Source organism: Protopterus annectens, chromosome 1.part0 (genome assembly GCF_019279795.1).
Source record: "Protopterus annectens isolate FY-2018-M chromosome 1.part0, PAN1.0, whole genome shotgun sequence".
Classification (NCBI taxonomy): Eukaryota; Metazoa; Chordata; order Ceratodontiformes; family Protopteridae; genus Protopterus; species Protopterus annectens.
In genome coordinates, this window is record NC_056725.1 from 1,310,098,247 (window position 1) to 1,310,124,908 (window position 26,662).

Below are 26,662 nucleotides of genomic sequence, written 5' to 3' on the forward strand. Positions count from 1 at the left end.
AAACCTACTCTCTATCACCACCCTGAATCCCTTCCTGACTTCGTTAGTGACCACTTCCCCATACATGTCCTAAGATTCTCTCCTCACCTCTCCAGACCTCATAAATTCAAAGAGTGCAGCAAGCTAACCAACTTTATCCCCAACACATTTAACAATTCTCTCTCTGCTATTAACTGGTCCTTCCTTACATCCCTACCTCTTGATGAAGCTGTTCTCCAGCTTAACTCCAACTTCCTAAATACACTGGACTCCCTCACCCCTACCCGAACTGTTAGAGTCAAATCCCTGTCTTCCCCCTGGCTCACCAACCCAACTCAGTCTCTTATTCTAAACAGAGATTCAGCCTGGAAACTCTGGACCAAGACCAAATCTTCCACACATTATGAAAAATATAGTGAACACTGAAATCTAACCAAAAAGTACATATACATTGACAAAAAGAACTTCTACCTCGCACCCCAATCTACAGAACCGAAAAAACCTAAATATTCTGGAATACTATTAATCAAATTCTAGACCCTGGAAATCCTGCTTCTCCAAACCCATGCCCCAATCACTCACCCCTAGAAACTGCATCCATGTTCAACACATACTGCATATATACCATCTGTAAACCTATGCAAAATTCCCACCCATCCCACCTCACACCTTCCACCTCCTCCCTAACTTAAAATAGCCCATTCTCACTAAATCCTGTTCCAACCAGTTACATTAAAAAACTTCTTCTCAAACATAAACTATGCTCCCCTTCAGCTGACAACCTGCCATCTCTTTTCTAAAGGCTGTTGCTAACTCCATAGCAACCCATTCTCCATCCTTCATCCTCATTAACCACACAATCAGTGAATCCACTGTCTCCACTCTCTGGAAAAAATTCCACACCATATCCATCCACAAAGGTGTTAATTCAGCAGAACTCTCTTAAGTTTCAACCCATTGCCATACTGTTTCCCCTCTCCAAAATTCTCGAACACTGTGTTCACAAACAAATAACTGCTTACCTCACTCAAGAAAACCTGATCACCCCTACCCAACATGGCTTCCTGTCCCACCACAGCACCACTACTGCATTTTTTCCTTTATTAACTCCATCTCCCTATCAAGAGAAAATAATAAATTAGTGTCCTGGCTCTTTTTAGATCTCTAAAGCCTTTGACACTGTCTCTCACCCCATCCTACTCTCCAGACTCTCCCAACTCAACCTCTCTCCTGCAACTATCTCCTGGATCAACAGCTACCTCATAGACAGCAATCTGTAAAGTGGTTCTCTGTTCTATCTCCTTTTCTCCCTATCAAAATGGGCATCCCCAAAGGGTCTAGCTTAGGCCTCCTCCTTTTTAACATATTCACTAACCAATTCTACAAATACTGCCCTCAGTCTTCCCTTATATATAGTACGTAGATGATTCCACTGTCATTTCTGTTCCTGACAACATCTCTGACTCAAACATCTTTTAACCTCACTAAACTTGGCTTACTAACCACCAACTCATACTTAACCCTAAAAAGACCAAACTTCTTCTCTTCCTCCCAAAATCTCTCTACCATCTTAAATCCTCGTTTACCATCTCCTCCCTAAACAACACTACTATAATACCCGATACCCACACTAAGCTCCTTGGAGCAATAATGGATGACCAACTCAAATTTGACCTTCATGTACTCCATAGTATTAAGAAAAGCAACCATAAGCTCGGCCTTCTGTACAGAAACAAAAGATTCCTCACATCCAACTCTCGGACCTCACTTGCCCAAGCCTACCTTCTTCCCAATCTCATCTACAGCTCCCATATCCTAACCAACCTACAGATCTCACTACTCTCCAAACGTGAATCCACTTACAACAAAGTTGCAAGATTTGCTGCCAATCTGCCTTCCAGATCACACCACTGTCAAGCTCTCCAGACACTCAGCTGTTTAAAGTTTCCTAACCATCTCTTACTTACACAGCTGCTTGCTATCCATTCTATTCTGAATAAGCCCTCTTCCTGCCACAGCATCTCCTCACTTGTCTCTCTGTATAAGCCCCCTCACTCACTCAGAAGCTCTGACCAATGTCTCTTACAGATTCACAAACCTACAAAATGTTTTGGACAGAATCTGTATAGCTATGTTTCTGCTCTTGCATGGAACAAACTTCCCATGACCATAAGAAATATTAACCATCATCATGAATTCAAGAAAACTCTCAAAATATACCTTAACAGCTCCTGGACCTGCTATTGTAATCATCCTACCTGAACTCATCCTATACTCCTTCATTAACCCCTCTATTTTCTCCCTTCCCTACTTTTAAACACCAACTAATAAATTGCACTGCATTATACTGTATCCCACTTATATCAACCCTAGGACTCATTCTGCCTAGTTGCAGTTTATCTTTATTTTTACTGTTATAAAAATGTACTTATTTCTGTCTAATTCTACACTTCTTATGACATTTTTTATATCATTCTTAGAACTTGTTGCTTAGTGTATAGGGTAACAATTTAGAAATTTGTTAAACTGTTTTATTGTATACTATATATTTTATCCAGCTTATTGTTTAATGATTATTCTTAGTTTTATTGTGGAATTTTTCTCCCTGGGCCCAAACTAAAATTTCTCTCCCTCTTCCCCTTTAAATCACTTCTCCTCAATCCTTGCAACATCCTCCAACTCTTCAGTGACAATCCTGGTCCTCACTCTAACTCTCCTACACAAACAGTCTTACAGAGTCCAAACCCAAGTACCTCTCTTTTTACTCTATCAACATCTGCAGCATTCTTAACAAAATAACTGAATTCCAATCATAGATAGCCCAACACTCCCCCAACATAATAGCTCTCAGAAACATGGCTCAAGCCCCATAATGCCGACAAGGAAAAAAGGCTTCTGCTCAGTCAGACTATCCCAGTCAACAAATGACAAATAAATAGAGAGACTAGCTAAATACTGTTTTTCTATAACTGTGTGAAACTTTCCATTCGTGTTATTTTTAATATTCCCTGTGACTGAAATTCTAGTGTTTACTGTACATAGGTATTTAGTATTGTTATGTTATTTTATTATTTATTATTAAATATATTTAAACTTCTCATTGTGTCTGGTCCTTTTAGAAAAATATTTAAGTTTTGAGAGTATTTGCACATATTTGTTGGTGATAACTCTGGCCACTCCTGAAAGCTTTGCTATTTGGTCAACATTAGCATTTGTATTAATATTAATTTTACTCAGTATAATGGGATACCCTTTTAAGGGCCTTATAGTAACTGACTGGTGGCAGTGAATCTACCTTATAGTCTGGACAAAGTTGGTAGAGCGGGTAATTTGTGCCAGCCCTTAACAGACAGGTGTGTGTGTGTGTGTGTGTGTGTGTGTGTGTGTGTGTGTGTGTGTGTGTGTGTGTGTGTGTGTGTGTGTGTGTGTGCGTGTGTGTGCGTGTGTGGCGTGTGTGTGTGTGTGTGTGTGTGTGTGTGTGTGTGTGTGTGTGTGTGAAAATTAAATCTCAAAGAGTGCATGTGTCAGCTACTTGGAGAAGGGACATGAATCACTGGTTTCACAGAGAGGGTGCGGAAGGACTTGGCTTGGACACTCGGCTGAGGACCTAACCCTACAGCTGTACCAGTGGGAGTCTTACTGGTGACCTGGAGGGTGACAAAGAGATCCAGACCCTGGACTGAGTGTGTTCCCTGTGTGCTCTTAAGGGAAATTGTGTTTGATACGGAGAGGTTTGCATCTGGAAATACTGAGTGTATACATTTGTATTCCAAGTGAAGGTCCTTCTTCAGTATCAGTGTTGAGGATTTAGGCTCCTTGATTACTAGCCCAGTATGCGGACGTCACACTGTGTACATGCAGGTATAGTGTGCTGGTGTATGCTTCTGTGTATTCAGTGGAGTTAACTGGATTTGCTGGGGATTTGAAGCTTGCCAGTTTATTGTGTAAGAGTAGATAGTTTGTTTTAAAGAAATTTCAAATGGTATCTTGGGTGGACAGTATCTCTGCTTTCAATTTTATTTCAAAGCAGACTGCTTTATGATCAGACCTAACAAGTGATGAAGGCATGCAAGGGACGATGAAAGATGCTTCCATATTAGTAAGGACAAGATCTAAGTTGTTATTCCCCCTAGTGGGTAATATGATTAATTCCAGGGTATTTGTATTAGCAAAGTCCAGGAATCCCTGTGATTGTGCATTAGTAGTGGTGGTGTAGGTTTCCCATTCTATAGTTTAGATCACCTAGAAAAATGGTATTGGGTTTAATACTGAGTGACTCCAGTTCCTGTAGAAAGGCATTGTGGCTTTCTTGTGTCATAGCGTGAGTACTATAGCTAAATAATATATGGTACAGGACCTTTCTGATGGTTATTTAGACATGAAGAAGTTCTAGGAAATCATTCAGCTTTACCAACCATGATGTGAGTCTCTTCTGAATGTAGATTGAGACATCTCCATCCTTTTCCCCCTCCTGAGCAGTATCTGGTTTAAATGCGTGGAAGGAGTTGCAGCCCTACACAGGTGGAGTGCTCTCCCCTATTTTAAACCATGTCTCAGTCACTACACAGATGTCAGTGTCCTTCATAGTAAGAAGGACTTGTAGGGAGTGGGGCTTCTTGTTTAGACTCCTAGCATTGATCATTAACACCTTCATACTTTCCTTTGCTTGTTTCATCATGTTGGTAGGTTTATCAGGTTGGCATTGCCTAAAAAAGGCACTATGTGACTAGGCAATGTCATTGCCTATAATAAAAACCCTAGAGGGGACCAATGCAGGCCATCCACAGCAAAGCAAGTGGTCTGTCAATCATATCCTCCCAGGTTGACAAATACTGGATCCCTTTTGAATGACACCATAAACTAAGCCAATTATTGAAGTCAATTATTTTTTTGCTCATATATCATGGTATAATCCATGGAGAAGGTAGAATACTGCTCAATGCTAGGTTCATACCTACTGTGGACACATAATCTGAGAGCGCTATCATGTCTCTCTATACAGCCCAGGGAGTTTCACCTCAAATCACTGGCACCGTCATGAACTATGACAGAGTCACACTGGTACTTGTTGTTTAAGGACTTGAATGCGTGCGTGATCTGACAGATCTTGGTATTAGATAAGCAAGTAGCCATCACCCTTTCCTTTCTCAGCCTGGTAAGAGGCACATCTGTATATCTTACAATAGTGTACCTATAACAAGAATGTTGGTTGGGCCAATGCCTGTCTTATGAACTCAGCTTCTGTGACTTTGGGGCTTAATATGCTGATTGTGTTTTGTGCTTATGTTGTGTTTTGGAGGTCTTTCAGGTTTAGGCAAATTAATCTTTCAAACCTCAGCATATGATGGATTATGTGTATTGTGATGGCCTTGGAAATCCTTGGTCAGTGCTCTTCCTCATCCTTGTAGCTCCTTCAAGTTTTATAGGCCGTGTCTATATCCTATTTTTAAATTTCCCTTGCCTGATGTTCTTTTGTGATGTAACACTTATTTAGTCTTGCCCATATGTGGCATCTGAAAGTATAGAAAGTGTATCCTGCTTTGAATTATTTTATCTGTGCTAAGCCAATTAGTCTAAACAGTTGAAATATTTTATTTAAAAATCTGCCTTCTCTTTGCATCTGCCATGATCTTGAGTCTCTTGAGATGCCCAATGTGGCAGTTGCACATTCCAGTCTCCTATCAGTATTAATAGGCCATGTTGAAAAGATAACATGGTTCCCAGCACACACTTCATGTCTGTAATGCTAATTTTCAGGTAAAAATAAATAATACCATTGCTAGTTGAACCGCTCTCCATTTCCTTTGACTGATATGAATCTTCCCTCTCTTATCTGTCAGGTCTTCTTCAATATGTATTTAAGTATTATCTTCTATTAGAATGATGACTTCTTTTTTCTGTCAATTTTACTGCAAAATAAGCCACCCCCTTGATCTGCTTTATAAAGTTTGGAAGAGATGGGTATCTTTCTGTAATACCACCTGCATTTCAGTCTTTAGTAGATAAGTCGACTTTCTTTCCTTTTATCCACTAAACCATTTACATTCCAACTCATAATCTTTAAAGTAATATTTCATATAATATATTCTCCTCTTGTTGTAGTCTAGTTTCCTTCTAAAGGCCCTTGATTTTGGATTGCTTTGGTCTTCCATGCCTCCACCTCTTTCCCTGTGGAAACAGTTCACCTTTTATTTTGCAATGCTCTGTGCTTTTTCTGGTTATTGTGTTTTTGATTGATCCCTTTCATATCTACCCCATTCTCCAACTAACTATACACAAAGAGTGTTCAAGTGACATATATACTTTTGACTTTGAGCTTTTGCTGCTAATGTCCTCCTGGTATTTGCTTGCTCTTCTAGCCTCATTTGTGCCCACTGACAGCATCGGATGTAGCTATTTGTTGTAGCAACATTTGGACCAATATAGTTGGTGTTTCAAATTCTCCACAAAGCATTATTCCTACACCAAACATCCATTGTGTCTAGCCATACTATGTTGACATGCTACGAGTTATTTTTAGCTTTTATCTTTCCTTGTCTGCCATACTTTTGGTGCTGACTGTCCACCTCCTTTAACACATAAGGCTTTAAGTTCTACCTGCTCTCTGCTTCACTTAAGGTCTTCTTCACACATTGGCACTAGTCCGACTGTCCCTTATTCCTTTCTGATATTTGATTTTTTTTTCTAAGATAGCTATTTGTAAGTATCTGTGCAGGTACACATTGCCCTTGACCAGGCCCTGTCTATTGACTTAGTTTTTAAATGTATGTATAGGTCTCCTATAGATTCCTTTGTCCCACCCTCTTTAATGGCCATTTTTCACTTATTTTAACATCCTGCCTCCAGACTAACTTCTACCACTCCTTACCTGTGTTACTAGTGTTTCATCTTTGCTTGATGCGTTTGGTCACTGTACGTGTCATACAAACTTATTCCCATCCCTGAAGCTAAAAGTCAGACATGGCTTCCTGTATGTTTAACATTGTGGGATCTGTGTGCTGCTGTACTTTAACTCTGACAGGTCATTTCTAGCAGGAATCACTATTCTCTTGTTATAGGCATGCATGTACAATCTGGAGGCATTAGTGCAGCTATAAAGTAACAGCAGAAATAATAGATTCATACAACACACCTGACCCCAGAAGTCTACCTGATGAGCTAACAGATAGTAGCTCCTTGGTGTCCTAGTTGAGCACAGGATCACCCTTCTCATTCTTCCTCCTTTATATATCTCAAACTCACAGTGGCTTTCAAGGACTCCACAATATTCTGTGTGAAGAACCTCACCCCCTTCTGTTTATCCAATAGCTTTTTCTTGAACAGGGGAAAGGGCTTAGGGGAAAGGGGAAGCACATCTCTGGCACCTTCACTAACTTTCTCAATTCACTGTCCTCGTGCTGTTCTGTCTGTTCTGAAGCATACCCCTGTTCTCTTGCCATTTTTGGTGCAGGTTCTCCATTGCCATCTCAGTGTCCAGATAAGTTCTGGTGCCCAATGTGTAGAAAATCTGGAAGGTCACAGTGTACAAGAGTTTAAACCTTAATTTAAAGTCACAAGCCAGCCTAATAGCTGGAATGTATCCACTGTATCCCGTACTTGTTTGGGAGGAATAACAATTGTTAATTAGTACCCTAGTCGTGCCCATTTTCAGAGTTACATATTTCCTACACATCTTAGGTAGAATTTCCTCTTTCTACTTATATGATAGAAATTTAACCAGTATTGAGTAAGACATTCTTCTAAGTCTGGCTGCTGGCATGTTTACTCTATGGGAGCCTGCCATACCCCCAAATAGTTTTACAACTCCATTACCTGACTTCCATTTACTCTGTTCCTACTTCTTATTACCTCATCTCTTGCACAGTATTTCTGTCTCCTTACTCAGAACTATGGAGCAGACTATTCCTAAACATCATGAACTACTCACATCCTTTAGTACCACTACCTGTAATCACACGCTTTTCTTCTCTTACTTTCTTTAACTCTTGTGCTTTGTGTTCCTCCTACCATTACTACTTGACATACAAAAGTATATGAATTTATCTGAATTAACAAACAGCTATCCATTTACATGTTTGCAATCTAAAAATACTCTGCACCTTTTTTTCTAAGAGACATACACGTTTGCATCCCAATAACTATATATTAGTGTCTTATACACTTGAATTAGCAAAATGCCAACTTTTACAACTTATTTCACTTATCTGTGTTAGGAGAAGAGAGACCAGTATTTTACCTGCTTGTAGCAAGTCCCCCATCTTTCAAAATATTTTTATTATTTTTGCTATGAAATTATTATTTTTATATCTTTCTCTGGATTGTACTTTTACTATGTAATGCACATTTTATACGCAGTGTTTTTCTAATTATAGTCTGTAGTCTCTTTATAATGACAGAGTTGTAGAACACATTTTTACTTTTGAAGCTATAACAACATGTTTTCCCTTTTGCATGATTTGGTGGTACTCAACTTTGGATAAAGCGCCAATTTATGGCTTGTGGTTCCCCAGCCATTGGGTAACTCTCTCTGTGGTGTCTATGTTTAAAGCAAACTTAAATTGCCTTGTAAAACATTACATTTGATTCAGAAAGTAGCCTTCTCTGGCAAGCTTTACTGCGGCTATCACTCTTAAATCTATCCTAAGAGCTTCTTTCAGACTTACTTGAAATTTACCATCACAACAACTGAGAATATCCCTTCAACATGTTAACAAGGAGGCTCATAGGATTTATCTGTAAGTTTTACAGTACAACTAGGTTCTAAAGTAATCTGCATATGGGCACACAGTGATACAGACTGAGAATATCCCTTCAGCATGTTAACTAGCAGGCTCATAGGATTTATCTGTAAGTTGTACAGTACAACTAGGTCCTAAAGTAATCTGCATATGGGCACACAGTGATACAGACTGAGAATATCACTTCAGCATGTTAACAAGCAGGCTCATAGGATTTATCTGTAAGTTTTACAGTACAACTAGGTTCTAAAGTAATCTGCATATGGGCACACAGTGATACAGACTGAGAATATCCCTTCAGCATGTTAACTAGCAGGCTCATAGGATTTATCTGTAAGTTTTACAGTACAACTAGGTTCTAAAGTAATCTGCATATGAGAACACACGTGACAATGAGTAATACTGTCACATGCCTCTCCAAAGTAATGCTATTTGGAAAAAAAAAACTACTCAGGTCTTTCTATATGGTCCATATCATAGAATAAAATGTTTCAGTTCTTCCCAGATGAGATGGATCTATATTAATATGAACAAATGTTCATAATTTCGAACACTCTAAAAAGTGAAAATGCTGGACCTCGAAGTGCTTCTTGTGGGATTGCGGTACAGTGAAGGTCAGAATATTTGCCCTTTACTCACTGTAGTGTAATCTTGGAGTTGGTATATATATATATATATATATATATATATATATATATATATATATATATATATATATATTTACTGGGGGTGTGGGGGTGCAGCCCCCCCACAATAATCAGTTTGAGGTCCAGCATTTTAGCTCTTTAGAGCGTTCGATATTATAAACATTTGTTCACATTAGAATTCTCATCACCCCTTTTTTTATTTGTTATACACTTTGAAGAAATTTCAGAGAGTCTTAAGGAATAGATTTGAATCAACCTTACTGCCAACAAAGACAGAACGCTGCCTGAACACAGAATGGACACTGACCGAGTTGCCGCATACATATACAGTCACTTCTTATAGGAGTGCACAAGGTCACTTTAAGAGAAGATATGTGCACTACTTTTACAGTGCATTTTATAATAGGAAGAACTCCATGACTTCATTTTATTTACAATTTTTTACTGTGTTATTCCCTCTAGGCCTGTGACCAGTTTTCGTGAGAGATTTGAGGAAATTCTCCAACTGTTTTTAACAGGAGAAACTGGAGAGCTTTCCTTTCAGAGAATGGAGGGAGAAACCAGTGTTTGAGAGATGACAGTGGTAAATTCAGTTAAAGATTTCCATGGAATTAGAAAACAGACTGTTGCATCAGTAGTGATAACTTTTGTACCTGTTACATTGGAAGTTAATTTACTTTCTAAGAGTGGCTTGGATGTTGCTGTGCTACATTGGATGACTAATCAGATCGAACCATCAAAGATGGTGGTACTGTTCTAGTTAACAACAATAAAACAATGTTTTACACTATCTGGGGGTGCTGTACAAGCTACTGACATGCTTGCTGCAGAGGATGGGAGGGCTGGTTTTGTAGGATATCAGGAAAAAAGTCATTGCGGTGACATAGTGGAACCACTTAGCATTGGGAATTAATCTAGAAGTGTGTGTTCCTTTGCAGAGGCTTTAAAGGAACCTGAGAAATGAACTGAGCAGTATTTGATTACACAACTAAGTCTAGTAGTGCAAATCACTTTAAAAGTGGATACAGAAATGGACAAGTATACTGTTTGGACATTATTGTTGTACCATTGGTGATGTCAGTTGTGGAAGCATGATCTCTAGTTAATTCAGGGAAAGATACATTTTGTAAAGCGATTTTGACTCTTTTAATTTGCTGAAAAATATATGCAGTTTTTGGACAATAAAAACATGTTTATCCTTTGAATGAATGTATTTTTCTCATACTTATATTAGAAAAAACATCTTAGTACAGATTACGACTGATGAAGTAACTTGACATAAAATTATGGATTATATTACTGAATTGTGTGCTTGCATTCAGTCTGTAAAATAACAAATATATGACCAGAATGTGTGGATCTGGGCTTGGAAACTGGAGAATTCTTTGATTCAAAGTTAATAAATCTTCCATGTGTTAAAAATCTTCCATGTGTGGAAAAAGTGCATGTCCCAATACTTTGGTTAGACCAAAATGTGTTTATTTTGTGGTTCTGACTCACATTGCATTAATGACTGTGAAAAGAGACGTTGTTTGCAATGTGGAGAAAAGGGGCATTTGGATATGCTTGTAACTTAAAATATATTAGATGCAATCAAGAGGGACACTTAGAACTTAATTGTTAAAAAAGGGTGATGGCAAAGGGCTTAATGAGAATATTCTTCCTGTAGTAGAAAGATCTTTGGAAATTGTTTCTTTGGATAATACTGTTTTGTTACCAGCTGTCAAAGAAGGGGTGTTATAAAATGGTAGTAATGATTCATATATAATGTCTGTCGTCATCATCATCAGCAGCAGCAGTAGAAATCCATTTTTATAATTTCCACATGGGGTTGGGGTATCACATATACATTATTCAATGTGACCAAGGCACCTTCAGCCAATGTTTACACGACCAAGGGGCTAGCCCTGACATGAAAATGTCATGCCTATACCTGTTAAAAATGTTATTGAAGAAAATCAGTGTGACAGAATATGTGAGGGGGGTTTTGATCAGTCTAATGAGGTTATACTTGTTATAACTACTACTAATAATAATAATAATTTTGAGTGTATGCATGAATTGAGGGGTGTATTGGAGACAGAGTTAAATTTAGAAAATGAAAGTTAGTATCACAGGATAAAGAAGAACCAAAAAGAAAATGCCTATGTTTAAAGTAGTTTATTTAGATATTAGTAGTATTAAGAATATTATTAAAACATTTGTTGCATATGATTAGTGTAGGAAAATACAACTGGAAATAATTTGTTTATTAGACGTGAAGTTTCTAGATCACTTACAGAAGGAGCAAATTTTCTGATGGGGAGGGAAGTTGTGTGAGGTTTGTGAAGGGGGAAGTGCCCAGGTGTTGCTTTTTTTTTGGAAGTGGTCACTGTATTATAGTTGGATGTAGCAGTTGTAGAACCTGTTTGGTAGTTAATGATGGATTTCATAATTAAAAAAAATATAGTGTGTTGTATTGTTTATACATCAATATGTTTTAAAGAGAAAGTGAGCTTATTTATGGAAGTACACGTGATTGATGATTTTGATATAGTTATAGCTGTTGATTTGAACTGTGATGTAGGAGCTTGTGAAAAGAAACTTTTAATGGATGTTAAAATTTGGAAGGAATTGTTAAAGGGTTTTCCAATAAGGTAAGGAAAGGAAAGGATACTTACATATACATGAGTCCAGTGGCAAACTGAGATCGATTTTTTTATTAATTTATTTTCTAAAATCTATGAGAGGTAAAAACTGGATCTTATCTGGTGATTTTTTTTCTGATCATGTGGTGATACAAACTTGTTATGCAGAAGAGGATAATGTTACTTGGAAGGTTAAAGGGTTGAAATGGTTGGCAGAAATCTGTGCAACATTAGAGGTGCTAAAAGATAAAGAATGGAACTTTTGTGGAGCATAAAAGTCCACAAAGGTTTTATGATTCTTGGTCCTCTTGGTGGGTTCAGCTTATGGTAAAATATAACATATTACATATAGAGAAAAGATGTGGCATGAAATGGAGAAAGAGGTATACAGATAATTTCTGATAAAGTATATTGAGGCATAGCAGCAAAGATCTTGATTGATAACATATAGTGAGGAAGATATGAACATAACAAACCTAAAATAGATGACATATTTAAAAGGCAATGCTACCTGGTTAAAGGGAAATGGAAGGAGTTTCTCCCTTTTTGTGAAAAATAGTAAAAAAAAAATGGAAGGAAAGATATTTGAGTTAAGGATGCATGCATTAATAGGAATACAAGATGCAATTCTGAAGGGAGGTTACAGTAAGAATTTGTTTTATTCAGGAGTTACAAGATTTTATAAAGTAGCAATGGCAACTACTCGCGTTAGAAAAAGAAGTAACTAGGGAAGAAACTGATAGTGTGAAAAGGAAGGTTATGAGCTGAGTGTATCAGGTTCTGATACAACTGGACATGGCTGCTAAAGAGATGACAAACAAAGAATTAGGGGTTTCTTTTTTTTGCATGTGATAAACAAGTGGCTTTGTATAGGGCTGATTGATAAGGATATTTGTCTAAGTATTATTATTATGTTGCTGTAGAATAAAGCACAGAAGTGTAAGTTAAACAGCTGGAGGCCCATTACAATATAATGTGGATTATAAGGTACTTATAAAGGTTCTGCAGAAAACGTCTGGATGGGGTGTTGTGGAAAGTTATACAAGATGGGATATATGCTATTCAGGGAAGAAATTGCAGAGATACGTTGATATTGTTGAAAGAGGTTGTGAAGTATATTGGGGTGGGGGTACGGAAGGGTAAGTGATTATGTGTGATGTTAAGAAGGCATTTGATCACGTAAAGCATGGCTAGTTGTGGAATATTTTATGGGCTATGTGATGGTTGAGAGAGTTGTTCATTTTTTTCAAAGGAGTTTATGAAAATACATGGTTGTGGAATTTACTAAATGGGTGGTTGAATGACAAAGTGAGAATGACCAAAGGCATTAGACAAGGATATCCTATCAGTGGATTGCTTTTTGAGTTAGCTGTTAATGCAGCTACTGTTAAATAGGCTAGTTTTGGAATTAAAGAGTATAGCATTTCTTTGACAAACCAAGTTTTACTTCATCTTTGTTTAAGTTATGCTGATGATTTAGTTTTAATGTTTAGAAACAGTGGTTGCTAACACATTAACAGATGATTTCCAAAAGGTGGATCTGATGATGAATACAGAGAAAAAGTAACGGCTCTGGGCTACTGTTAAAATAAGGTACTTATTTTAGTGTGGCAGAGTGTTCAGTTTTATATATTTATTTTGCAGGAAGTGGCAGAATCCTAGTGGTGTGAAGTCTTAGAAAAATGTAAGAGTATGTTAGGTATTTGATTTTTCCATTACCCTTTGAAAGTGTATTTCACTTCATTCAAATATTTTAGGGAAATTAGGCTTTTTGAGATGTGTATTCACATTTCCACAAGCAAAAGAAAGGGAGTCATTATACTTGATGTTCAGAGTTATTTACAGCATAAGGGATGAGCTAGCTAGAATAATTACTGTTTTTGTTCCTCTTTTCCATAAAAAAAGTGTACATTTGTACACATTTGTTATATAAATAATAGTTTAAGCAATTGTTGTAAATGTACTATAATAAAATTCCTCAGCTCTTTTTGATAAATAATGTGGGATCTTTTATATTTATCAGTTATCACGCTCAGGTGGATAGGACCTTGGCTTAATATCTCATCCAAAGGAAGGTCATTCACCCCCCCCCCCCCATGCTGCACTGCAGTGTCAGTAACAGAAGTGAATGCAATTAACTGGTGTGGAAGTAGTACCCACAACCTCCTGATCTTATAGGTTCATAGGTTGGTACTAGGCTATCAGCCCTAGGGCCTACACAAGCCTAGCCATAACAATTCCCTGGCTATTTCTTCCCACACTATTTACTTTCCTGGACCCCTGTCTAGCAGGGCGACTGACATGATCCCAGGGGTGAATTTCCTTTCTCCCATCCAATCGTCAAGGTTCCTTTTGAAGAGGGCCAAAGAGGCACTCTGCTTGACATGTATGGGCAATCTATTACAGAGTCTGGGGAGTCTCTGGGTCAGGGACCTATCCCTCCAGCATGTTTTGTTTATTGTGATGACAAGGTTTAGATCCCTGGAGCGTGTGGCTCTGAGGGATTTGGATTTCTTTAAGTGTAGCATGTCCAACAGCTCTGGGTTTGACATGGCCTTGTATGTTATCTTCCAGCATCTACTGAGTTTGCACCTCTAATACCTAGCTCTTATGCACTAAAATTATAGTATTACTAGAATAAATAACCCCTATTCCAACACAATTCTCTGCACACCATCAGCAATCATAATGTCATAATACATTAGAAACTACCACTAACATGATTATTCTCCCATCACACTCTACATGCACTGTTACTTGTTACCACACTAGACTCAGATCAGGCTAAAGTTGATATATACAAAATATATTAATCTCTAGTTAAAATACCCCATCCACTCATTCCATGCGGGGACTTGCTCTGTAACTCTGACTCACCATCACTGGTTACCTCACTCTCACATCCATTTACTGACTGCTTGGACATGCCCTGTGTTACCATACTGGTTCATATTAAAGCTTGTAGCATCTACTACAAGAATGGATCTTACATTAAAAACCTGATATGCTGTCTAGCACACAAAGCTTTGCTAACAATGATATCCTTGAATGATAGGATGAAACTCCCAGTATTCAAAATATTTAGATAAAATGGATAACATAAAGGGGTTCAGGTGGGGTCATCATTCACAAAAACTGTACACAGTGTACCCTTCTGCTGATCCAGCTTCCTTGCTTTATACATATTGAGCCTGTCCTCCTCTAACCTCATATAAATACATTTAAATAAATTGTATTAACTTGGTTTCTGTTCCACCAGACACTCTTAGTGATACTGCTGAAGATTTACTGCAGTGATATACATCAAAATTTACTTATGATTATAGAAATTTTCGGCAAGGGCTAAAAACTCTCATCAGGCCCATTATCAAAAAGATATTCATCCTGCTGAATCAGACAAACTCATTGGCAGTGTTGAGAAAGTTTGGTTTTGGGCATATGTTTATCTCGGGTCTATATTATAACAATGAATGATCAGATGATTGAATGTTGTTGTATGGACCCCTAAATCTCGAACACTGAAAACAGCGAACAACCAGAATAGCATTTTTTTCCCCCAGGGAAAAAAATTGCTGTTCCCAAAAAAAAACAAACAAAAAAAACTAAACACTAAATAAAGTGGGGAGCTTTACCCCCCATCCCCCCTACTTAAATATACCAACTCCGAGATCGCACTACAGTGGAGGAAATGGCACAACCCGGATGGATGGCCCAGCGATTTCTTTCCTTGGGGAAAAATTTGCTGTTCCGGCCGTTCGTTATTTTGTCGGTTTGACACTTAGTGTTCAACCTAGCAGCGTTCGATCATCTGATCGTTCGCTGAACTAAAGTAGACCCGTTTATATCCTAGATATAAAGATGCATGACTCATCTTGGCCCTGTGCTAGGGTAAATAGTTCTGTATTAAACTATCTAGACAATAGCAGGAGAACACAATAAAGATGTCCCTTTTCCCTATGTGGTGTACTGTATATACACACCCAGTGACACAGGCTTTATGAAGACAAGTGGGTAGAAGGTATTAGATAATGTTTAAGCCCACTAAGTCACAAGTACTCTTCATGGGGCATGTCCCCTTTACTCATCAAAAGTTGAAAGAGAATAGGGACTTTGGAAGAAAAGTAGCTAAAGGACCAGTTAAATAACTGGGAATCATATAGGCTCTATCCTTCCAATGTTGCTCAAATGAAACTTTACCACATGACTGCAAGACCTGGTGGTTGAGGTTTCTAGATGGGATGCCAGCAGGATTTTGGAAGGTGCTTAGAAGGAGACTGATATGATTCTTTTATAAATAAAGAGAGGGCCAAAGTGTCTGGGAGATGTTGGCAAGAGTGAGGTCAAAATGTGGGTGAAGCCTCCTTAATTTTTTGCAGTATTATACGGCAACCATTCTTGAGCATTGGCCAAGGAATTGTCAAATTTCTGTCCATTCTTGTAATCTGAATGCAGACAGGACAAAGCCTGTGTTGCACTAAAAATAACTGTTTTTTAAGGACAGCAGGGACTGCAAGACTGGGAAGTATTGTTTCTCTCTCATAAGACATAAGGAGATGGAGAGATAGAGTTGGAGTGGCTTGACCTTAATCAGGCAGTTGCTAGCAGCCACACACAGATTTTTTTCAAATTTAAGGAAATTCTGGAGACATGTGTTCTTCAGTATAGTGATGTCACAGCATGCAATCAGTTAATTTAACTTAATAAACAAATGCTGACAGGGATTTATCAGACTGGACTAGCACCAATTAGGAAGTCAGATATTAGCCCCAGCCTCACTCCTAATGGCAAAGCAAATGTTTTTTCATTGATCAATGTAGATAGAATGTTTGTGAAACACTGAAAATGACAGAGAAAATTGTCTGCAGTTTGATGCAGAGGTTTAAAATTATGTGTTGTGAGACCCAGAACCTACAGCAGTCCTGGATTTGATTCATACAGCCTCACAGTTATTGGAAGTCATGCAACAGGATGGAGGGTATTCTTCTCCTCAGGCTTCCCAAAGGAAAAAAGGAGAAATGTAGCTAGATTACAAGGGTGACTTTTTCAGTAGCAACAGCAAAATCAGTTGCTAATTTGTGGTTACAAACACTGTTGCTGTCATATACTGGATGGCATGAGTTATGTGAAGGGTTTGTAATAATGGAGAGGGTATCAGCTAATCTAAACTGTATACTAGAAAAGTTTCATATTAAATGAAAAATGTTCTATACTTTTTTTGATAAAAAGAAAGTGACATTAACAGTGGAATTTTAAACTAAACTGTCAGTAGCATAGTAATATGCATGAATCTATACAAGCAAACAGTGATGCTATGTGGGTATCGGATGTCTCCTAAATACCATGTAGAATTTGTGAAGTTCAAAGGTACGCAGTATGTACTGGTGAACAGGTGAAAATGGCATGAAAAGATGTGATGTGAATGATAAGGAATGTCATACAGTTTAAAAAAATCAAATAAATAGCACTAAAATATGCATGCACCTGTACAAACTAATAAACTAGACCATGAAGCTGTAGGATGTTTCTCAACCTGTAATTCCTTTGTATCTGAATATGTATAACTACTAAAGTTTTTATGGAAAGAATGGGTTATGAAGTGCATTCCCAAAAATCCAATGTAAACTCTTATATGCTTCTCCTATACGAGTTCTATAGGGGACTATTAAGTGACACTGACACCAGTGCAGCAACATGCATGATGGTATACAGATTAAGAGGCCATAAAAGTACAGGATGAGCCATATACATCTAGTAACAATGACAAAATTAAAATGTGTTTAATTCATATTATAGATCAGGTGAAAACAGTAAGATTTGTTTTTTTTTCAAAAATGAAAAAAAAAAGAATGTCACTGCTGGTACTTAAAAAACCTAAACAATCAACAAAAAAGTAATAACCAAGTAACATGTAAGTCTATACCCAATTAACAAAACTGATCTTGAAAAATGTAGGGGACCTCTTCAGTATTTTTAATATTGGTATTTTTTAGTCTGAATGTGTATAATGAGAACCAGAGATGATGTGGAAATGACTTGCAAGGCTGTGTTCAGTGGCGATTGCATGAATATGACAAAGAAAATGGTTGTTCATTTGTATATGCTCCTGTAAACCTGAAGTCAAAATAATAAAAATAGTAATAATGATAACAAAGAAAACTCCAGCAGCACACCAGTCACTTGCTGCCATGATCATAACAGATTTAGTACCCGATACTGCAAAACAAGAGGTTTAAAGTTCAAGCCCCATAGATGCCACTTAGGTGAGCTTTTCAGCAGTGATGACTAATTATTTGTATATTTATCAAAGAGAAAAGACACATTAAAATATTAGCTTAAAACATGTATTTGAGATATCTGTCTCTTCCTTACCCATTACACATTTTTTTTAAAAAAGTAGATGATACGCTACTAGTTTATGTTAAGGGTCTTGCATGGTCTTTATGCTTGTGCTCTGTTCTACAGGCAAGCAGCAGGCATCATTCTCCACTTTTAGTTTGTAGTGTCTTTTTGTGTAGAAAGTGGCCTAACATAAGTGGTATAAAACAAACCAGTTAACCTGTCAGATTATGGTGGATTTTATATGACACTATACACTTCACTAATTGTCTTATCTTACCTGCATCCTACTCATTAGCCTTTCTAGCTAGCCAGAGCTTGTTTGTCCCACTTTCTGGCCCTGCAGACCTTTTTCATCAGTTTTGTTTATTAATACTGATTGTTGCAATTAAATCAGGTGGTGGTGAACTCAGTCATAATACCTTTTCAATATGCCTCACAAAACTGTGGTGCAAGCATATATTCTTACCCTACTGCATACATACTGTCGATATCCCATACTCATTATTAGTAATTTGTAATACCCTGTTAAGGTAGTCAAATATTGGTGGGACAATTCAGGAGAATCCCTCCCCCCACCATCTCTGGATTGCTCAGCCTTCTTTGATTTCCACTGAGTTCCACTGAGAAATCGCATTATTAGATTGCCATTTCCCAGAGATAAAGGACTCAAAAAGAAGTGCAACTTGTCCACCGATGGTTAAGACCACTGTTTGACCTGTTGTCTAATGGCCTTCACTCTATAGTATAACAGGATTGTACTAAAAAATTAAAAAATTGTATACTCTTTCTTTAAGTACTTTTAACCCAAATAAATGCACACTGAATACTTATGACTTTGTACTTCAGTTACATCTGCTGTGATCTGGAATGTGGCTGAAAATTATATTTAAACAGCAAACATAATTAATAAATAAAAACACGAAACTGGAAATGCAGAATCTCCTTTAACCATCCAGGATATTAGTGCAGAATTTTACAGTGTCTATCATAAAACTTTTATTGTGACCAAACATTGGAAACAGAAGCACTTCTTTTTCATCAGCTTTTCAAACAAAAGCTGTACATTTTTAGAATGTGCCCTTGGTTTTCATTTGTTGCCTCCTGAGGCAACAAGAGTGGGAAAAGACAACAAAGGAAATGGAGTGTCAAAATGGAGAACAAAAAATATGGACCTAGTTATAATACTTGCACCTACATGTGCCAGAAATATGTTAACCAGATGGTAAAGTGCATACCTTACAATACATTAATAAAAAATCACCAAAAAATCAATGGGTAAACAAAGAAAGGATCAAAAAATTAACTAGTGTTACAGTCCATTTATTAATTTGTCTCTGTTTTTCGGGTAAACACATCAGGTCACGAAGAACTGTATTTGTATCTTGTTCATCTTAATTATATGCAGTCCTGTAATTTGTGCGAAGGTTCTTTTGTCTTAATAGTCAATTGGCTAATGGTTTCTTTTGTATATAATGCATATATTTTAATTCCTATATTCTGTGTTTGTACATATGTTTTTTGTTTAAACTGTACACATTAGTTGTTCAACACTATTTATTCAACACCAACATTAGCATTTTAATTTACATGGAATCTCCTTAACTGCTTTTGTGTTTAATATTTTCAATAAAGCTGCATTGTAGCTTTTTGCAATTTTGAACTGCAAGCTGGTTCTTTACAGCTTTTCTTCCTAGGCCTCCTTTGTAAACTTGCTCTTTGTAGTTGGATCTTTTAGTTAACAAACACACAAAATAAATAAATAGGTTCTGCAACCTTGTTTTCAATAATTACTATTGTGATTCTCTAAATGCTGTATAAAATCACAAACGCAATGTTTCTAATTGCACACTTTGTCATAAAACATTTTTTAAATTAAAGTTTGTTGGGTAATATTTTCTAAAGTTCAAGGGCTTGTAAAAATATGTCAAATGTTTAGAAACAGTGCAATAGTCCTAGTAACAGTTTTTAAAGATTGCTTTTCTTGTAGTTACAATTCTGTAAATATATATTTTGTACAGCTATAGCAGAATCAGTCAATAACTGTGATTTTTTAAAGGAATATGTTTATGGGCTTTATTAACTTTTGGTTAATTGACATGAATTTCTATTTTACAGATGCTTCCTCATACGTTTTTTGTTTTATACTTATGTCTCACCAAGTCCTGACTTGTTATGGGAGACTTTTTTTTAAAAAAAGTGTAAAATTAAAAATACACTTTCTAATGCATCCCTCTTCCCCATGTTAGAAAAATACATCTGTTAGAGTAACCTTCTTCCCCGTGTTGTAAATTTACATTTGTTAGAGCAACCCTCTTTTCCGTGTTGCACCAGTATATACCATGCAGCTGTCCCTGGTTCTGCCTTAAAACTTTTCTATGTCCCAAGAGTTGCAGTATTTTTCATGTGCCCCAAACGGTACATTTCTTAGTGAATTCAGTGCAAATGTTTGTATTCAACAGCAAACATTCAACCACATATTTTTTTCTGAATTAAATGTGATTCTTTTTGTGACACACTTTATAGTCAAAGTGAATAACTTGTTTTAACTTTAATAACAAAAGAATAACGTTTTATGGATTTTAGTTGTTGCATATTGAAGTTTCAAATGTATCACAAGTTCCCACAAGATTTACTGGAAGCTGCTATTTCCCAAGAAGGGTTGCAACCTTTCATATGCCAAGAAATGGCACATATTCATTGTGATATTTTTGTATGACACAGCACACACTCATTGTGAAGAACTTTTTAAATTTAATAGCGATTAACTTGTTTCAAAGCTCTAGTTGCTGCATATATTTTTTAAAAAGTTTCCTATGTGATATTATAGTTTTTTTTGTAACATTTACACTAAAGTCAACAATAAATTTTCCTGAGATACCGGGATACGTAGCTCTCCACATCCGAACACTAAAAATCGTACTAGCACTCGCCTTTAAAATCATAGCAGGACGTGAAACCGTCAAAAATAAAAGGAAACCAGGTCTTGTTTTTCAAAATAAATCTTCTTTGATTACTAGTTATGATATATGTGCAACCTCATTTCGGTTATTTAAAATGCGTGTATCTTTATAAATGTCAAAGTTCACGGTAAATAAACAGAGAATTTACAAGTAAAAATATCATAGCGTTGTGCCCATATCATTTGAGGTATAAACTGCCTGGACATTTTGTCTTGATACAAATGTGAAATAAGGACGCTCTGAAAACAAAGGCAGACAACCCTCGTCTTCCGAGTGATTTGCAATCGCTTTGTTATAGTTGCTAAGTAATAGTTTATGTGATAATTACTACAGCTTCAAAAATGTATTTAATCAGATTAAATTCTTACAACATTCGAACTGTATAATATCTGTATTTAAAAGATTTTTTTAGGCATTTGTCCCGCATTCTTAATCATTGAACCACATAAGAATGTAGAAAATAATTATTCAAAAATGCCATTTGTAAACCCACCGCTTACAACATTAGGCATTGCGAGGCCCTCGCTGCAAAGCAAAGCCCCTCTTTGAACAAATTTCAATTATGCCCAAGCCAGGTAAGCAATTGGCAGTCTTCCGGTCAACGTAACAAAAACGCACCCCGGACACTCCTGTACAAGGTGTGTGGTGATAATTGTGGCAACAACAACATAGCTTGCAGTGTCGTTTAAGCAAAGTCAATAAATATAAAATTAAAAAGCAGGTAAATCGGGTCGAAGCTACTATTATGCCTGCTTATTAGAATCCAGAGTGACACATAACACACGTATCTACATCCCCTTACATTGTTGATAAATACCCATTCCCCCCTCCCACTCCACCGCCCTACTCAACCTACTAATCTGTCCGACCTTCAAACAGTGCAATACCTCTTTAACAAGGCGCGTTATTTTTTTTTATACTGCCGCCTTGGAGCCTTGGTAACTTGGTCACGTGATAGGAATATTTTCCTCCCATATTATTATGGTCTGTCTGCAGTGCAAAAAATGGAGCTTTCTGCTGTAGGGGAGCGAGTATTTGCAGCAGAATCTATCATTAAAAGGCGAATCAGAAAGGTAAGAGGTGATGTCTTGAGCTGTCGGGGCAGTTAACTAAATCCAAATAATACTGCGTATGTTAGGGTTTTATACTGTTGGGTACTGTCGTCTTAAAATATGCTTTACATTTTTAGGGGCGAATTGAATATTTGGTAAAATGGAAAGGCTGGGCAATCAAGTGAGTGAAATATTTAGCTTTTATTTTGCAACACAATTTGTATTCTATTTCTCTGCAGTAGCGTTAGCCATGTTTGCATAATTTATAACATACATGCACCTTTTACCCATAGGTACAGCACCTGGGAGCCAGAGGAAAACATATTGGACGCAAGACTGATTGCAGCTTTCGAGCAAAAGTGAGGAGGTTATACTTTACCTGATGTCATTATTGAGTACAAGGTTTACATCTTATTTATATACGTTTAATATGATTTATCTGATGTTATCTGATTTGTGTTGCTGTACATTGTAGGGAAAGGGAGAGGGAGTTGTATGGCCCAAAGAAGAGGGGACCTAAGCCAAAAACTTTCCTGTTGAAGGTAAGTGTAATTATATGAAAAAAAAATACTCATTAATGGCATAGTGATGTATGTAGAGAATATCGATCAGTATTTCACGTGATATAAATAAGCTGAGTTAAAAGCTGTCTGTTTCAAGGGCTGAGTAAAAGTGCAGTATTTTGCAGGCCTTGACCGACGATCAAGACAGCAAATTGGTGGTCTATGAAACAGAGCATTCCATTGCCTCTACTTTAGCTGTTTATAAAAAAAAGTCCACAGCAAATTCCATTTCGGTTCTTAACCGCCGAACCGGACTTCAACGTACCTGCTTAAGGTGAAAATTATTGAGGAATGAAAAATAAGAGTTGGGAAATAAAGTTGCAGTTATGGTCAGTTTGGTGTTGAAGTGGTAAGCTGATTCTTTCCTGTGTTGTTCATCAGAGGTAATGCTTATCAAGGCAGATGTATTCGTTTGCCCATTAAACCTTTTTGTCTAGATGTTGTCATATTTAGTCAGGAGCCCATCTGATTATGTACCTGGTTGTGCAAGTGAATGTCACCTACAGAGAAAGATGTACCTAGCAAATAGTGTAGTTCACATATTCAGCTTCATGAGTGTCTTTGAGAGACAGTATTTAAGTACCCCTGTCACAGTTATTGTGCTAGGGTTGGAAAATACACTGGTCACAATGAACTACAGAGTTGCTTATATCTGTGCTGTTTTCTTCCAAGAACTGCAGTTGCTTATGTGCATTCCTAAGTGCTGCATTCGGGTCGCTAGTCAGAAGCTTGCACGAACCATTTGTAGTACAATCTAATGTTTTGAATATATTCATATTGCCGATGAAAGGGTAATCTCCAAGTGTAGCACCTCGCAGTCAGTTCTGGGCTTTGGGCGGGGACTGGGCGTGGCTTAACTGGCAGGGGGATAGTCGAGTTCGAGTGACAGCCATGCTAATTAACACAGACTAAAAACACAACATGAAAGTTCTCTTATGTTTATTCCCACCTCCAGAAACAATAAAGTTCATGCGCAGGGTATTGGGCGGGGTTTGGGCGGTGCTTGCTACTGCGAATCTGGTGGGGTAGTGTTCTAATACAAAACCAACGATGACTATTTTTGATGACATAAAGTTACTGTAAGCAGTTTGGGGAAGAGCTGCTGGTGTTGTGTAGCCCCTGAAAAACCAGGCTATCAAGTTTTTAACCCACTAATAATGACCAATCACGGAACTGTTAGATTGCTGCTTTTAAAAATGTTTTAGAAGGTCAAGGAATCTGGCCCACAAAGATGTGCACAGCCATAATATCTGCAGCTATGACACTTCAGCAGAAAGGGAATACATTATGAAACCTTCCTCTTTTTTTTTTTTTTTTTCCTCTTGCAAAGAAGGTGTAATGTTTAATACTTTCTGAACCAATGTTTTTAGTTAGAGCTGTTTTAGAAAACCGGAGAATATTTTTAAGTATTCCCTTCCTCACAGAGTTTAGTGTTTATGTGGATGTGTAAACATATGTGGTGGGCAACAGTGAAGTGAACACTCGATAGAGTAAATGAAAGTATTAAAAATAAATAGGTTTATGCTATGAGTCCATAACACATGCTCAGAAGAGGAAAACAGTTGCAGGTGAATTTGATAGTGCATATTTTTTTTCAGACAGAATTTGTTTGCATGAAACATGATTTTTAATAGATATGGTGGGTAACTTTGGTATAGAAAGTAAACGGTGAATAGTTAATGCTGAAAAACATTTATGCTGCTTAGTTGCCCCCCCCCCCCCCCCAGGTCAGACACCACACAAGCGCATGCATGCATACACGCACGCTGGCATTTTTCTTTGTAAACCAGTAGTGCTTTCATTTTTTTAATGTTTTTAAAGAAAATTTTACTGGTGGCATAGTCCCATGGTTTACACACGTCTGTACACGCACCACAAATGTTTTCTCCTTTTGTGTAGGCAAGTCAGTACATTTATTTTTCATTTTTCTTTGGAAGATGTTTAATAATAATTTAAAGAAAATTTCACTGGTGGCATAACCTAGAGGTTTTATAAGGCGTACTTTTTCTGACTTCTCAGTCTGTAGAGCTTCAAACTACGGTTTGTTGTTTTTGGTCAAGCTGAGTGTCTTTCTGGATGCTGTTGCATCTGTGTAGGCTGTGCTCAGGAATCTTCATGTTTTCCATGAGTGGGAATCTGAGAAGTCATCATCTTGCCTGCTGGTTGCCATTCTTTGCATGCTAGAGGGGCTTGCCTATTTATTTTTTTAGTTTTCTTTCAGTTGTTGAGACTTATGGTAAATGTTTGCCTTGGAGCTGGAATAGCTGTATTTTACTTGTTACTGCTGAGATATTTACTGTGTGTGTGTGTTTGTGTGTGTTTAGGCTTGTCACTGCACTTCTATACTGAAGCTGATGCATTATTGGTCAGAAGATGTAATTGCTTTTTATTAATACTTTGGCAGTTTAATGCCATGCCATCTACAGTACTAAAATAACTTTTGATGTAAGTGTGATTGTCATTTTTTCTTATTCATTCATACTTGAGTTAGAATGGTCACTGCATGTTTCCAGGGGGAGACCAAAGTGAGCGACTGTTATTCTTTTTTAGTTTTGCTTAATAGAATGCATTTACTGGAGTTTTAAAGATGTTTTATTTGTAGTGTGCCAGCTATTGTGTGGACCTAAAGGACATTGTTTGTTCAAGATGTCTGGTATGTTGTTTCTGCATTCATTCTGTTTATTTCAGTTGTTTCTTTTTTTCTATGAATAGTCTCCAGTGGTAGTACAGTGCCCAGACTTTAGCACTAATTTGGTGTAGTATTTGACCTACTAGTAGGGATGACCAATATATTTTGCTTATTCTTCAGGTTGTTTGAGTATCCTTCTCGGACACCTGTCAACTTTGCTTCCGGGATATGAGTAAACAGACTTAATGCCTTTGTTAGGAGAATGACCAGTAGAGATGTAGGATGCTGCTAGCCTTGGTGTCTTACTGTAGTGACGGGTTGTTTAGCTGTGCCTATCTGGATAATGCTTTCTGCTAATTTCTTGTCTGTAATTTAGATTAGTTTGTTTGAGATTAGATTGCCAACCACAGTCATCAAAGGTGGACAAGTTTATCACTTGATCTGGGTCACTTGCAGATGATTTATGCCTTTGTAGCACGGATGTGTGTATTTTTTCCTCCTACATCTGTTTCTTCTAGTGGGTGCAGTGTCTGAAACCTTTTTAAGTTACCATCCTGTCCAATCAGTATTTGATGTGACATCCTGATTGTACTGCCTTATGTGCTTGTGAAAAGAAAGGTAAAGTAAAAGTGCGTAAAATCACAATTCTTTTCTTTTGTCCCTAAAGTAAGAACACATACTTCTGCATAACATTTAAGCAATGATGAATAAACCTTTTCAGGCTTTGGACCAGTTTGGATTCAGCCAACTAGTGAAATATGTAATCGTGATTATCATGAATTCATACTTGAACACCTGCACCTTTTTGGCTTCCAGGGTCAGTGCTGATATTTCTGAATGCCTTAAGTCATATACACTGCAAATGATTGTCATGTTACTGTATATAGTTGACCTCCAAGGGCTAATCAAGCTTTAATTATGTCTGTTTTTCATCTGAATTTTTTTTCTTTGTCAGCATGCAGGTACCAGGTTTGAAAAAGGTTAGGTTTTCTTTTGTCATTGTACAAAGCAACAGTTATTTCTTTCTTCTTTGTAAATCTCAGGACCATACATTTCCACAAGTTAGCTTGTAATTGTCGTGGAGCTTTTGATATTGCATATATTTAATTTTGAGGAATATGTCTTACA

General features: G+C 37.2%; 1 protein-coding gene across 1 annotated transcript in view; it reads left to right on the forward strand.

Moving 5' to 3' along the window:
* Nucleotides 1–22,222: 22,222 nt before the first annotated feature.
* Nucleotides 22,223–26,662, forward strand: part of CBX6 (chromobox 6) — a 185,318-nt gene continuing 180,878 nt past the window's right edge. The window contains exons 1-4 of the mRNA XM_044066301.1: nucleotides 22,223–22,363; nucleotides 22,480–22,523; nucleotides 22,636–22,701; nucleotides 22,818–22,884. Coding sequence (XP_043922236.1) covers nucleotides 22,295–22,363; nucleotides 22,480–22,523; nucleotides 22,636–22,701; nucleotides 22,818–22,884 — 246 coding nt within the window. The 5' untranslated portion in view covers nucleotides 22,223–22,294. The remainder of the gene's footprint in view (nucleotides 22,364–22,479; nucleotides 22,524–22,635; nucleotides 22,702–22,817; nucleotides 22,885–26,662) is intronic.